We start from the raw sequence: 14963 nt of genomic DNA, 5'->3' as shown, positions 1-14963 counted from the left end.
ATACGGGACTTCAAAGGAGAAACAAATTACCTACTCTAAGATGGATCAGCTTCTTCTCTGTATTTTATACATTCAGAAAGGAGTTATCATTATTCTGCATTTCCTGCATTTAGAATTTCATTGATGCAAACCATCACAACCTGATTCAATAGAGTTAATGGGTTGGAGTTAATGCTTGGAGTTAATGAGAGTTTAAGTGATTGCCCAGAGTTACATAGTTAGGTGGTACCATTTGCAAGGAATCAGAACCTTTTTTTTAACTATAAGTATTATGATCATTCTTTTTTTTTATTCCAAAGTTATCTCCCAAAATGTAAGAGGTCTTTTAAAAAAAAATTATTTTTTTTCCCTAAAGCAAAAATCTACCTCTCCACTTCCCATTTTATCCTTCCCTCAAATGAGGTAAAAACAAAAAAAAAATAAATTACATCTGTATACTCTTACAAAACAAATTGTAGCACTGGTCATATGTAAAAGGAAAAAAAAACCCACACATTTAATTACATATATGTGATTGGTTTTTTTCCTTTGCTATTGAAGAAGACCAAAATGACATCACTATGTTTGAAACAAATTACAGTGTGTCCAACTATAGCTGATCAAACCAATACAAGCTCAGAATGCTCTACCATAGGTTGGGCACAAACAGTTCATGTGAACATCTGGGATGGGTACTTTAACCTTATGAATATCACCTTTCCTTTGAGCTGCTTCAATTCTGCCTTCCTCATATAGTGAGGTATTCTCACACCCTGCTGGACAGTCTATGCCAGTGTCTCCCATGCTGTATAATCAACTCTAAAGTTCTTCAATGACAGCTTCAGGATATCTTGGTATTGTTTCTTCTGACCCTCTTGTGAGTGCTTGTCATTTGTAAGTTCTCCATAAAATAGTTCTTTTTAGCAAGTACATCTGATATTCTGACATGTCCACTAGTTGTTTCTGGCATTCTAACATGTCTGTAATTGCCCTCTCTGTAGTAATATTGGAGTTCTCAAGTTTTATTTTAGCTCAAGAAATAACCTACCTGCCAAATAATCTTCATAATCTTCCTAAGACAATTTAAATAGAATCAACTCAGTTTCCTGACATGGCACTGGAAGACATATAGCATATAGCATATAGCAATTAGGTCAGTACCAGTAGATCTTCAGTTTGATAGTCAGTACTTCTTCTCTACCACACTTTCTTTCAAGTACTTAGCTAGCTCTGACAACCTCAAAGTCAATGTGTACCTTTTTGGAAAGGATACTGCCAAGGTAAGTGAACTTGTCCACAGTACTCAGACTTTCTCCATTTGCTGTAATCAGTGGTTCCACATATGGATGGTGTAGTGCTGGCTGATGGAGCACCTGTGTTTTCTTGGACCACAATTAGCACAAGCAGTAGAAAATCAAGCCATACTTTGTAGCATCTCAGCTTCAGAAGCTACACTGAGTACACAATCATCTGCAAATAGAAAATCATGCACCAACACTCCTTCCACTTTAGTCTTGGCTTAAAGCCTTTTCAAGTTGAGGGATTTGCCACCAGTGCCACAGCTAACCTTGAGGCCACGGTCATCCTTAATGGAAGTATCTGATAACATGGCTGAAAACAATATGCTAAAAATTATAGGAGCAAGGACATATCCTTTTATCATCCATTGGTGACTGGTAAATCTCGAGAGCATTGTCCACTATCCGGAACCCAGACATACATACCATCTTGAACTTCTCCAGACAACTAAATTTTCACATAATTTTCCATAAATCCTCACAACTGATGGTATCAAAGGCCTTGGTCAGATCTACAAATGTCATTTACAGCCTCCTGTTCCATTTCTGGCATTTTTCCTGGAGTGATTGGGCAGCAAATACATTGACCTTTTCTAGGCCACACTAGTTCTCAGGGAGGTGCCCATCTTCCAGGTGAAGGATCAGCCTACTGAGAAGGAATCTGGCAAAAATTTAACCAGCAATGGCTAAAAGAGAAATGCCCCTGTGATTGTCACAGGTTTATCTATTCCCTTTACCTTTATAGAGATGGATGATGGAGGCATCCTTGAATTCTTGGAGGATAATCTCTTCATGCCATATAACCTGGAAAATTTCAGTCTGTTTTTTGGATGAACAATGGACACCACCAGCTTGTAGATCATTGCTGGAATAGAATCAACACCAGATGCTTTGTCAGTTGAAAGGAGCCTAATGGCATTCAAAATCTCTTCTTCAATTGGAACTTCAACTAGGGACTGATTGGCTTCAACTTGAGGTAAATGGTCAGTGATTTCTGCATTGATCGATGATGGTCTGTTAAGAACAATAAGGAAGTGTTCAGTCCATCTCTCTAGGATCATGTCCCTATCGTTAATCAGTATGGATCCATCAACACTAAGTAGTTGAGATGTCCCTATACAAGTAGCCTTCAGGGAATCATAAAAGCATTTTTAGTTCGTTACTGTCTACATAAAATTGAATTTCATCTGTCTTCTTACTGAGCCAAGAGTCCTGCATCTCTCTAAGTTTCACTTGGACTTTACTTTTGATGGAATTAAATGCTGCTTTCTTAGAATGGATGAACTACCCTTCTGATAAACCCTGTGGAGTTCTTATTTTTCATTTAGTAGCTTCTGTATTTATTTCTCCATTACTTTTATCATACCAGTCTTTGTGTTTGTGAGTGTTCTTGCCCAGATGTGCTAATGTCTGAAAGCTGCACTCTTTTGCTGCTCCACTATCGCCAACTGTGTGTTGACTTAGTTGTCCCTTAGTTGTTAGCAACAAACTATTCCTGCTCAGAGAGACACTCAAATGTTGACATTAATTTTTCTAATATTTATTTTTCCTTGGGGCCACCACTTTGGCTGAATATGAATATTTAGCCTGGAAAGGATGTGTCTGTGATCAGTCGAGCACTGAGCACCATACATTGCCTTGGCTACTCTCACCTCCTGTCTCTTCTTCTTACAATCACAAAGTCTATTAGATGATAATGTTTACTTCAAGGGTGCATCCACGAAGTTTTATTGCATTTAGGTAAATTGAAGAGAATGTTTATGAAGAGAAGTCCATGAGATGTGCAAGTCATCAGTAGTAGGTGACCATTGCTGTTGCTGTTTCCAACTGCATTCTCCCAAGGACTCCCTGTTATGTTTGGTAATCCTAAGTCTCCTCTAGGATTAAAATCACCCAAAATTATAAACTTGTCCTCTTTTTGGTACATTGATGATAAGGGTCTCCAGGTCTTCATAAAATTTTTATTTAACTTCATCAGTGTTTGTCATGGTGCATGCATAGGCATCTTCCTGGAAGTGGCAATCTCATTGTCATGAGGCTGTCATTCCCTCCTTTTGGTAGGCATTCAAGAATATTGACTAGATTAGTTTTGATTACAAAACCTACTTCAGTTTCACTGTGTTCTCCTTCACTGCAACCAATCCAGAAAAATATGTATCCAGCTCTGATGTCAGTAAGTTGGCCTTTATTCATCACAGGACTTTAAGCAATGGTTATGAATGATATCTTTTGTTGAATGAGTAAATTGGATTTAAGTGAGAGGTAAAGCTGCATGAAGTCATCTGTCTCACTCTCTCTTCCAAAGTCATATTGATCCAGCATATAAAGACAGTCAAGACAACTCTTGATGGCCCTAGATGCAGTGGATGAAACTGGTGTCTTTGATATCTAATCAAGCTCTAAGCACTCCACAACACCTGCTTCAGTTGGCTTCAAGTACATTGGAATGAATTCTCTTCCACCCATTCCATCAGTGGAAGACTTCACATGTTTGGGATAAACACTCTCCACTACTTGCTGATGACTTTGAGACTCCCTCAGTTACCTTTAACCTGGTTAAGTCTGCCTGCATAGAAGGTTTACTGGGATGGCCACTGTACATGCTTTACAGTTTCTTGGAGCCACAAAAGAGAATTAGATGGCTCAGATAGACACCAAAGGTAGAAAGCAGCCCTGAAAAGGGCTTGGCAACCCTCACACCAAGGTACTAGTCTTCCTTGAACATACCCTACACATTTATATTCATAAGACATACAATACCCATGCACACATATATGCATACAAATGTGTATGTCTCTTTCTGTACTCTAACTTTTCTATGAAGAAGTGGCTGGCATGTTTCATCATTAGCACTCTCAAGTCATTATACTCTTCAATATTCAAATCTTTCAAAGTTATTTATCTTTACAATATTGTTATGATTGAATAAATTGTTTTTTCTGGTAGTTTATTCTGCATTAGTTCATACAAGTCTTTTTAGGTTTCTTTGAAACATCTCCATTATTTATTTTTTTATTTTTTAGGTTTTTGCAAGGCAAATGGGGCTAAGTGACTTGCCCAAGGCCACACAGCTAGGTAATTATTAAGTGTATGAGGTCAGATATGAACTCAGATACTCCTGACTCCAGGGTTGGTGCTCTATCCACTGCAAAACCTAGCTGCCCCTCCTTCATTACTTCTTACAGCACAATAGTATTCCATAAGTTTTATAAACTATAATTTATTCAGCCATTTCTCCATTGATGAGTACTCATTCTACTTCAGATTCTAATTCTTGTCTCTCTAAAAAAAAGGTATTTTTTTTACATCATTAAAATTTGTTTTGCTTTGCTTAGGAGTAATTTATTTTCTCTTAATCTATCTATCTCTACTTTCCCTTTTTCTTTCTTTTACCCCTTTCCTCTTGTTTTCTTGATGAGTGAAATTCATTTCTGTACCCAATCTGGATGTGTGGGTATATATATTTTTGACTCCCTTAAAGAATTTAGGTGAGAGTAAGGTTCAAGTGACAACCACTCCCCCAATTTTTTCCTCCTTGTTTGTATAGTACTTGTGCACTCCAATTATGTGAGATTATTTCTCACAACATTCCTTATTCTCTTCTTTTTAGACCACCTTGAAACAAAGAAACCACTGTCAAGACTTTGGCATAGTTAGAATTCCTTTATAACCCCTGATTATAAGTTTCAGAGGTTACACCTGTATCATTTTCCTATATTATAATGTAAGATGTTTATCCTTATTGAGTACTTTATTATTGTTTGCTCACACTTGCTTTATGTTTCTCTTACTCTTGTATTTTAATATCCAAGTTTCTACAAAGTTCTAACCTTTTTATCAGAAATGCAATGTAGCCCTATATTGCACTCTGTTAGGTATTGGTGATAAAAATGAAACAATACCTTAGACATCTTTCCAACTAAACTGACCTGTAAGCTACTCCTTAGACTTGATAGCTTTTTCTTCTCAGATACCTTTGCATGGGTTTTATCCATTCTTAGATCCATTGTTGTAATGTACTCTTTTCTTACCTCTACCACTTTGATCTCTAACGTCTTTCAAGAATGAGCTTAGAGGTCATCTCTAGAAGTATACTTTTCCTGATTTCCTCAGAAACTTCCTCTCTCTCCTTAAATTATCCTGTACTTAAAAGTTTATAAATATTGTGCTTCTAACCTCCAGTAGAATATAATCTCCTTGCCAGTGAGGCATTTTATTTTGACTATTTTATCCCTGACAGCATGATGCCCTGTACCTAGAAAGTCCTTGCTGAATTGAATTATAAATATATATGATGGAAATGAATAGCAGAGATAAAATGACAGAGGTGGTCATTTCATCAGCAAAGTTTGAAAGTCCTTTACTTCACTGAATATTCATCTTTTCCCCTGAAAGAGTATATTCAGTTTTACTGAGTTTATTCTTGGTTCTAATCCAAGTTCTTTTGTCTTTCAGAATATTATATTTCAAGCCCTATGAGCTCTTAATGTAGAAGTTGCTAAATTTGTGCTATCCTGACTGTAAATCCATGATATTTGAATTTTTTCTTTCTGGTTTGTAATATTTTCTCCTCTACTTTGGGGTTCTGAAATTTGGCTATAATAATCCTGGCAGTTTTCATTTTGGGATCTCTTTCAGGAGAAGGACTTTTTCAATTTTTATTTTACCCTTTGCTTCTGGTACATCAGGGCAATTTTCCTGGAGAATTTATTGAAAAATTCCTTCAGGTAGTTCAATAATTTTAAAATCATCTCTCTTGGATCTGTTTGTCCAGATCAATTTTTTTTCCAATGAGATATTTCACATTTTCTTCTAGATTTTCATTCTATTGGCTTTGTTTCATTGTTTCTTGATTTCACACAAAATCATCAGTTTCCTGTTGCTCCATCCTACATTTGAAGGAATTATTTTCTTCAGAGAGCTTTTGTATCTCATTTTCCATCTGGCCAATTTTGCTTTTTAAAGTATTCTTCTCCTCATTGACCTTTTGGACTGCTTTTTACATTTGACCCAAACTGGTTTTTTAGATGTTATTTTCTTCAGTATCATTTTTATAATTCCTTCACCAAACAGCTAATTTGGTTTTCATGATTTTTCCATATTGCTCTTGTTTCTGTTCCCAATTTTTCCTCTAGCTCCCTTCATTTAGTTTTCAAAATCTTTTTTTGAAAAATTCCATAGTCTGAGACCAATCTATATTTTTCTTGGAAGTTTTGGATATAGGAATTTTAACTTTGTATCTTCTGATTTTTGAACCTCTATGGGATGTAATTGTCTATGGTTGGATTTTGGTTTTCATCTGATGTTTGCTCATTTCTCCAACCTATGACTTGATTTTTATTATTTGTTAAGGTGGGGTTCTGCTTCCAGGGTGGAGGTCACACTTTTGAGGGCTTTTGCAATTGTTTTTAAGGTCCCCCTCTAGGGACCTTAATTCATCCAAGGTCTTATGAGAAGCTTCAATTATTTTCTTGGTCTGTGCTCTGATCTGTGCTTGACAACAAACACTCCCCTCTGTCCTGGAGTTGTGAGGAGGGCCTCTCTCTGTTATGTCAGTGAAACTACTTTTTCTGAGACTGGACCCTGTATCTGAGTATGGGCAAAGCCACAGCAGTAGTAGAGAGACCTCTGCAGTCTCCCCCAACCCCCTTGCCATCTGTGGGCTGAGTGCTCTGGAAGTAGCTACCAGGTGACTCCCTAGGCCAACTTCTGGTTGTGGGGACTGGGGCTATGTGAGGCTCCCCCCGAGGCCCATGTTGGACTGGGCTCCACACTCACTTTGGTACTGCAAACTTTTCCATTGCCCTTCCCTATTGTCCATGGCAACCTTGGACTAAGAAGTCTGAAAAATGCCACTTCTACCACAAATCCAGGTGTTCCCCGGGGACCCATGTCTGCAGTGGGCTGTTCCTGAATGACTGGAGTCAGTTCACTATCGTGTGGCCAGGCTGCACTGTGGGATCTTTCTAACCCTGTTGTAACAAATCTTTCCCTGGCATCTTCCAAGTTGGTTTGGGCTGGAAAATTGTTTTACTCAGTCTTTTTGTGGGTACTGCCACTCTAGAATATGGTTGGAGGAATTATTTAAAAGTAGTTGGAGTGTCTAGGGGAGAGCTTATGGGAATTCCTGCCTTTACTCCACCATCATGGCTCCACCCCTGGAATAGGTATTCTTAATCATTTGTTGTGGTATGGCTCCTTTATCCACTAAGTGACACTAAAGCAGATAAAGCATGGTATTGGAGACAGAAGGACAAGAGTTTGAATCCAACCTCAGATTGACTCTTACTAGATGTGTGACCTTGTCCAAGTCACTTAACCCTGATTGTCTCATATCCAGGGCCATCTCCAGTCATCCTGATTCATATCTGGACACTGGATCCCTGGAGGAGAAAGTGCAGCTGGTGACCTAGCACAGCACACCCTCACTCAAATGCAATATACATGCTTGTCATGGTATCACTTCCCTGATATCATGGTCTTCTTTGAAAATGAAGGACAATTAAAACATTAGTAAATCCTACAGACCGCTTCTCAAAAATAGTGTTTGAAAAGACATAAAACAAAATATTTAAGATTACAAAAATATGGAGCAGATATAGAAGAGGGTCCATAACAGAGCCTTGAGGATTGATGACTTGACAATGGATGATTATGCAGCAAAAAGTCTGAGAAGCAATAATTGGAAAGTTATGAAGACAACTAACAACAGCATTATGGAAATAAAAGGAGAAGAATATATCCAGGAAAAGAATGTGTATAATAGTTTCAGAAAGAGAAAAGAGGTCAAAGAGAAACAGGACTAATGAGAAAAAGTTTAGCAGTAAAGAGATAATGGTAACTATGAAGAAAAATAGTTTCAGTTGAGTAAGTACCAAAGTTAGAAAGCAGATTGTTATCGATTAAAAGTGACTAAAAGATTAAGAAATGGAGGCAAGAAACCAAATTCAAATTCTCATATTAAAAAAAAGAAAGAGAAAAAATGAATGCATGAATGAACAAAAGAAAGAAAGACAGAAAGAAAGAAAGAAAGAAAGACAGACAGACAGACAGAAAGAAAGAAAGAAAGAAAGAAAGCAAGGAAGGAAGGAAAAAGAAAGGAATAAATTTTAATACATGTATTTTTAAATTATAAATTTTTATCTATTATATTAAATTATATAATCATGATCATATTTTACATTGTTACAACTTCATGTTTGACATTATTTTAAAATAAAATCAAACAGAATGAATTTCATAACTAGATTCCTTTAAAAAATCAAGTAATGTTTTTCTAGAAATTTTTCACAACTAATATAAGAAAGTATAGTATATCAAATAAAACTAGGTAGCCAACATATTGGTTTTTTAAAATAAAACTAAAATGGACTCATTCAATTGCCTTATAAGAACAGGTTCTTTAATAGCCTAAGGATACTTTATTAAAATATTACCATTTTGAATAAGACAAAGACCATGTTCCAAGATTCAATGTGTTGACTGCCCCTTAACAATTTTAGAACTTTTATTTAAAACAGACACACACAAACCCTTTTTTCTTAGTTTTTTTATAAACAGCATAGTTTAAAAATTGATTACTAGTTTAATTATACTAGCACGATTAATCCACATTTTTCATCAAGGAATTCATTTTTTGTGTTCAATTCATCAAGATTTATTGAACACATACTATAGTCACTATATTAGGTGCTGAGAATGCAAAAGGAAGTCTCTACTCTTAAGGAGTTTATTTACATTCTACTGGAAGAAAATAACTAGTAAACAGATATGTTAATACAAATATACACAAAACAAACACAAAGTGAATTTTAATGGAAGAGAAAGAATATAAATACCTCAATATCTCATATAGGAGGTAGTTGAATTGATTCTTTAAGGGGCTAGAACTTCCAAAAGGCAGCTGCAAAGGCCTAATATATAACAATTTTCTACTTATATTATTATGGCCACTGGTTATACAAACATGCACTATGACTTCTAACTTTTTTAAATTTAGCTTTCAGTAGCATCTGTTTTATTTTCCTAAAGTGAATACCTAAGCATATCTGATAAATGTAGAAAAATACTTACATCTAAGGAAGATAGCCTGAGGCTACTTAAGGAGAACTCAGTTTCTCATGACTTTGGGCTTTGTGCTATTTCAGAAAATTCACAAATTAATTTGATGATATTTTAATATTGATAATCCAAGCAAATGAGTTGTTTTAAAACATGGCATCACAGTACCTGAACTATGAGCAGAAACCTTCCTAAATGAAAATATTAACCAAATAACAAATACCAAGATTAATAAGATAGAAGACACTAAAAAGTTGGGTACTTCATATTTTAAATGATTTTAAAATAATTTTCTTATATTCAAAATTATGTTTTAAATAGTTTTGAAAATTGATTTTAAATAATTATAATATACTGACTAGTATACTCTTGTATTGTACATATATTGATGAATTGATAATACGTGCAAAATCTAATTATTTCATCAGTCTTGCTCTATGAAAATAATTAAGGCTAAATTCTCTAGATGGTTTGTTGAAGTCATTCAAGACTTTTTATTATTATCAATCTTTTTCAATAAGGCTTATGAATTTCTACTAGCTGTACAATGCACAAAATCAATCTAAAACAACTGAATTATGTCTGTTTAAGGTAGAAGAATAGTCAAATACATTTTTCAACCTGTGAAATGCTAAATTGCTTCAAAGAACAAACTGTAACAGTTTTATAATTATAACTATACATTTTTTATTTATGTATTTGGAAGACTGTGGAGCAAGGGAACAAACTAAAGCAGAAATTTGAAATAAGGTACATTTAATTCATATTCAGTAATTGGAACTGTACTAGAGTATTTTAATAAAAATATCACATTTACCACTGTAAATAAGTTTTTTTAGATAATCTAATTTCTGTAACAAGTAATGTTTGAATGTGGGGATTTCTTAAAGGTTTAGATTATATTGACAGTCATCCTCTTAAATTTTGTGAATCTGTGACTGTATAAACTCAGAATTTTCCTTAGGTGCTATCTGGTGTTATGATCATAGGTGGATAGTGAGTTAAAGTTAGCTCTGCAAAATTAGTGAAAGTAACTTTCTTTCTCAGAGTGATTTAGTGAGCACTTAATCATAAAGTAACATATGAAGTCAAAAGTATAACCAAATATTTTCTTCAAAATAGTCAGGAACAGTCTTAGAATTCTGATTAGGGGAGTACTGAAATAGATGAGAAATGAAGAGGCACTGAACAAGGGTAAAAGATGAGTAAATGGAGAGGAGACAAATAAAAAGTTATAGAATCTAAATATAAAACATTTGACAACTCCTTGAACATGAATATTTATTAAATAGGACAAATCAAAATGACTATAAAATTTTGATCCTGGTTGATTGAAAAGATGAGGTACTTTCAACTGAAAAGTAAAGCTTTTAAGAGGGATGGATTTTGTTGAGAAAACAGAGTTAAGTACCATTTCAGAGATGCTGAGTTTTGGAATACTTCTGATAAGCTAGTGGAGATAACCTTGGAAAGAAGCAGCTAGGCAGAAGGGTTAGAAGTGAGGAAGAACTTGAGATCCTGGTAAAGTCATCTAACCTTTCAATGTCTCAGTTATATTATATATTATAGAGATAGTATTATATATTATAGAGATAATGATAGCATCTATCTCACAAGGTTGGTAAGATCAAATGAGCTAAAATATGTAATAAGCTCTATAAACCTTACAGAGCTATGTAAAGTATCATTACTATTAGGTAGTACTATTGTCCAATAAATGGTAGTGTAGAAAAGTGAATTACAAGGTATTGAGAAGAGAGTGAAAAGGAAAGAAAGGTAATGAAAACAGACAACCCCTTTCTGAGACTGTGGTTGTGAAAGAGAGAGAGAGAAGATAAAAGATGGAGGTAGGGAAGGGATAGAAGTTTCAGGGCAAATAAGACAGATTAAAGATTAGTAGAACAATTGAAAGAGGAAAAAGAAAAGAGAGGTGATGGAATCAAAAGCACAGGTAAAGGAATCCTTTTTAACAAGGAGAAAGTCCACATCTCCATCACAGTCTAAATCAAATGAGAGAATAAGGAATGTCAAAGATAATTTTTTTTTATTTTTGAGATGTGGAGAGAAGAGGAAACTCATATACTGGATGAACTCTATTTTCTCAATTAAGGGAGGAAGAGTATAGGGATTCTGATAACTTGGCACTATTTTTGTGGAATATTAGAGTAGGAGAGAATAACTACATTGCCATGCAACTGTGAGGTGCCAGTTGAGATCAGATAAAATAAATCTGAGGTGGACCCTCTCAGCACAGTTGTGTAATTTAGACCAGAAGAGTTCAGCAGCATGTGAATAGGAAGAGAAGAGGAAATCACTATTTGGGCTTTGAGAAAACATGACTTATAATAGGACATGGAAGTAAGGGATTCATGTTGGACTGATCAACCATAAGGTTCTGATGGTAAACATCACAGAGAATATGGATAATAGGTTTAGGAGTAGAAGGCACAGTAAGAGATAGAGCAATAGAAGGCTATGGTCAGAGCTTTGTATCATGGAAGTAATATGTAAATGATGATCTCCAAAGTGATGATGACCATTCCTGTTTATGGTTGAGGTGAAATCAGTATGGAGATTGTAGGAGGAGGAGGTTGAAGAATTAGGAGGAAGACCAATGTGTTTGGGGGGATAACAAATGAAGTTGAAATGTTCAATTATTAAGGTTGGGATCAATGTGGAATGGAAGACTAGGAATAAGTTGCTGAACTTTTTAAGAAAGGATGTGACAAGAATCTGTGATAAGTTGATTTGGGTGATAAAGATAAAGTGAATCTCAATGGGAGAGGATGATGAGTGATGGTGGTAAAAAGTCAGTCTAGCAGTAAAGTGAGGAGTGTGCTACTAAAATGACTCACTCACTAAATAAAATATATAAAATAAATAAATAATAAAGAAGAAAATAATATAAATATAAAATATATAAAATAAAATATTATAGTCACCGGTGCTACATCAGGGATAGCAAAAGCAAGGGCAAATAGTAAATAAAAGAGACCATATCTCTAATTAGAGCACACCCTAGTGGTAGAGAGACACATGGATAACAAGAAGTATTACAGTGTCTTAAATTAACAACAACCAATGTTATATCCCACACAGGGTCTTATAGGATACACAGTAAATTTTTTTTGAGTGAATAGATGAAAGACAATATTAAGTAGGCAAATTGTAAAGGGTCAAGGCATTTCATGAAGACAATAGATATAAAAATGATTTCTGACTGCAGAAGTGCTAAATATGTCAAACATTTGAGAATTACCAATCCTTGTTGAGGGTGGGAGGGAAGGAGAGAAGTATTTAATCACGCAAGCTAGGAAGTTATTACCTTAGTGCTCACTTTTTAACATATGTACAGCACAGGTTAAAAGGAGAAATAAACTCCCTGATTACATATAAAAAATTCAAGGAAGTAAGTTTTATGAGCAAGAGAGAAATTAAAGATACTAAGTTGTGTTCATCTAAGAAGACACATGTATAAGCATTAAGCAATTAATTGGAAAGATCAATGAATCACAGAGAAGGAGACTAGATTGGAATATTCTTTTCCTTCAAATTAACTGAACACCTTACAAATTTCACTACAAATTATATCCTTTTTTAATATGAATTCATTAAGGAATAACTGACAATGTCCTAATAAAAAAAGGAAAAGAAAATTCCAAATTAAGAACTTTCCTCTATAGCCCACATTGCCTGATGCTAATCATATAGAGCATTTGGCAAGAACAGATTCTACAGGAGAGCAGATGCTCCAGCCACTCTCTTCCAGTAACATCAGGGATATTAGGACTTGGGGAAAAATTAGCAAAGTGATCAAAAACAGAATAAAAGATGTTAAGAGGTGTACCAATCCTCTCTGTTCCCTGTAAACATCAAATGGCACTTCATGTTATGCAGAAGAATCATTTAAAAATATAGACTAACTCTATCCAGTGAACTGTACTAAGAGCTTTTTAAAAATGTATATCTTGGGAAAGAAATATATAAAGCTACATTGGCTGAATGGCTACCAACAAATTATTATAGTTTGAGTTGGTCCAAAACCCAACAAGGCCAATAAATGGCCAAGGTGGAAGAACACATTGTATGAAAAAGGATATGCATATCAAATTGATTAGGATGAGTCTAGTACCCACCTTTCCATGCTCTTTCTGTTTCCATGAAAGTGTAGGGTATTGAGTCATCTTTTTCTCCTTTGAGTTTGTTCAATAAATTATATTTAAAGTTTCCTTTCTTAGTTGCTTTCAAATTCTAACATATCTATGGATCATGAAAACACCTTTCTTTCTACTAGGAGAGTCCATAGATCATTCCAAGACACACACAAATATGAGCATATGCATAAACATGCATCATATATATATATATGTAAATGTAAATGTGATGTTTATCTGTATTTTTCCCTCTTCACATATATTCTATGTATGTTTCTATCTCTCTATATACTTATGTGTATAGATATATAGAAATTGGGAGGGGAGAGAGAGAGAGAGAGAGAGAGAGAGAGACAGGCAGACAGACAGACAGACACTAATAAACTCATTTTGGAGCAATTCTTTTCAGTATGGTTGTTACAAATTACAATTACAATTCTGGGAAAATAGTAATTTTTTTGTCAGTACACACACGCACACACATATACATACATATATAAATCATAAATAGGTACCTGAAAATAGGGAAATTACCCTTGTGGTATGGGAAATTTACGAACATTTTAACTAGTAAAAGTATTAGATAAAAAGTAGCCTTTCATAGAGCAAGAATTCTTATTATATTGCCCAATAAGTAACCCTATTGCTGTTTATCTTTTCATCAAGCTTTTTAATTTTGTTAGAAAAAATATAACTGTAATTCATTGAATTCCATCAAAGTAGAAAGAAGCAATGTTTTCCAGTGATGATAACTTACAGACAGCAAGGGGATGGCAACTTTCCCAAGGAAATCAGGGGGCTTATCTCCATCTTCATCAAATACTGTCACTTCCAAAACATCGTGGATATCTTTAATGGGACTGGAACAAGAAGTACAGAGTGTGTTATACACAAACACACACAAATGAAGTCTGTTCCTTGAAGATCTGAAAAAACTGTTTCACTAATTAAGTCTGCATTTCCTTAGAGTATAAAACTACCATTTAATTAAATTCCAAAAATTAAATCAAACTGACTATATTCCCAAACCTTCCATCATAGAAGATTCAGACAACCATGTGAAAAATAAAAAAAAAAGTCAACTTTTCTTCTATGACTTTTTTATGTGTTCATGAACTTAGTTTGGAATTGTGAAAGAAACACGATTAGGGGAAAGATGACTAAGTAGGTTAAGAGTGAGTTACTTCAAAGTAACAACGAAAAATGAACTTTATTAATAATAAACTGAGGAATTGCTTTCTGGTGAAACTATTAAAAATTAACAGTTGACAAAATCTCTGAACTGAAACATAAGACATGAACAATTCCATAAATATCTGGAAACGTTACCGTAAGACCTACAGTCAAAAATCTTCTTTGATGAAAGATGGAACTAAAGTTCTTAGAGTGCAATACACAAATATATAGCTGGTGGCACCTGGAATTTTACTAGTTTTAACAGTAAAGCAAAGAAACCACTTCTATTGCATTC

General features: G+C 34.6%; 1 protein-coding gene across 5 annotated transcripts in view; it reads right to left on the bottom strand.

Moving 5' to 3' along the window:
- MCTP2 (multiple C2 and transmembrane domain containing 2) overlaps positions 1-14963 on the bottom strand; it is a 266381-nt gene that overhangs the window by 85671 nt on the left and 165747 nt on the right. For all 5 annotated transcript variants that reach the window (XM_074234164.1, XM_074234162.1, XM_074234166.1 and 2 more), the window contains one exon: positions 14250-14352. In XM_074234164.1, the coding sequence (XP_074090265.1) occupies positions 14250-14352 (103 nt within the window). The remainder of the gene's footprint in view (positions 1-14249; positions 14353-14963) is intronic.

This window comes from Macrotis lagotis, chromosome 4 (assembly GCF_037893015.1).
Source record: "Macrotis lagotis isolate mMagLag1 chromosome 4, bilby.v1.9.chrom.fasta, whole genome shotgun sequence".
NCBI classification, from domain to species: Eukaryota; Metazoa; Chordata; class Mammalia; order Peramelemorphia; family Peramelidae; genus Macrotis; species Macrotis lagotis.
Note: the sequence above shows the minus strand (reverse complement) of the source record. Positions and strands in the feature narration are given on the sequence as shown.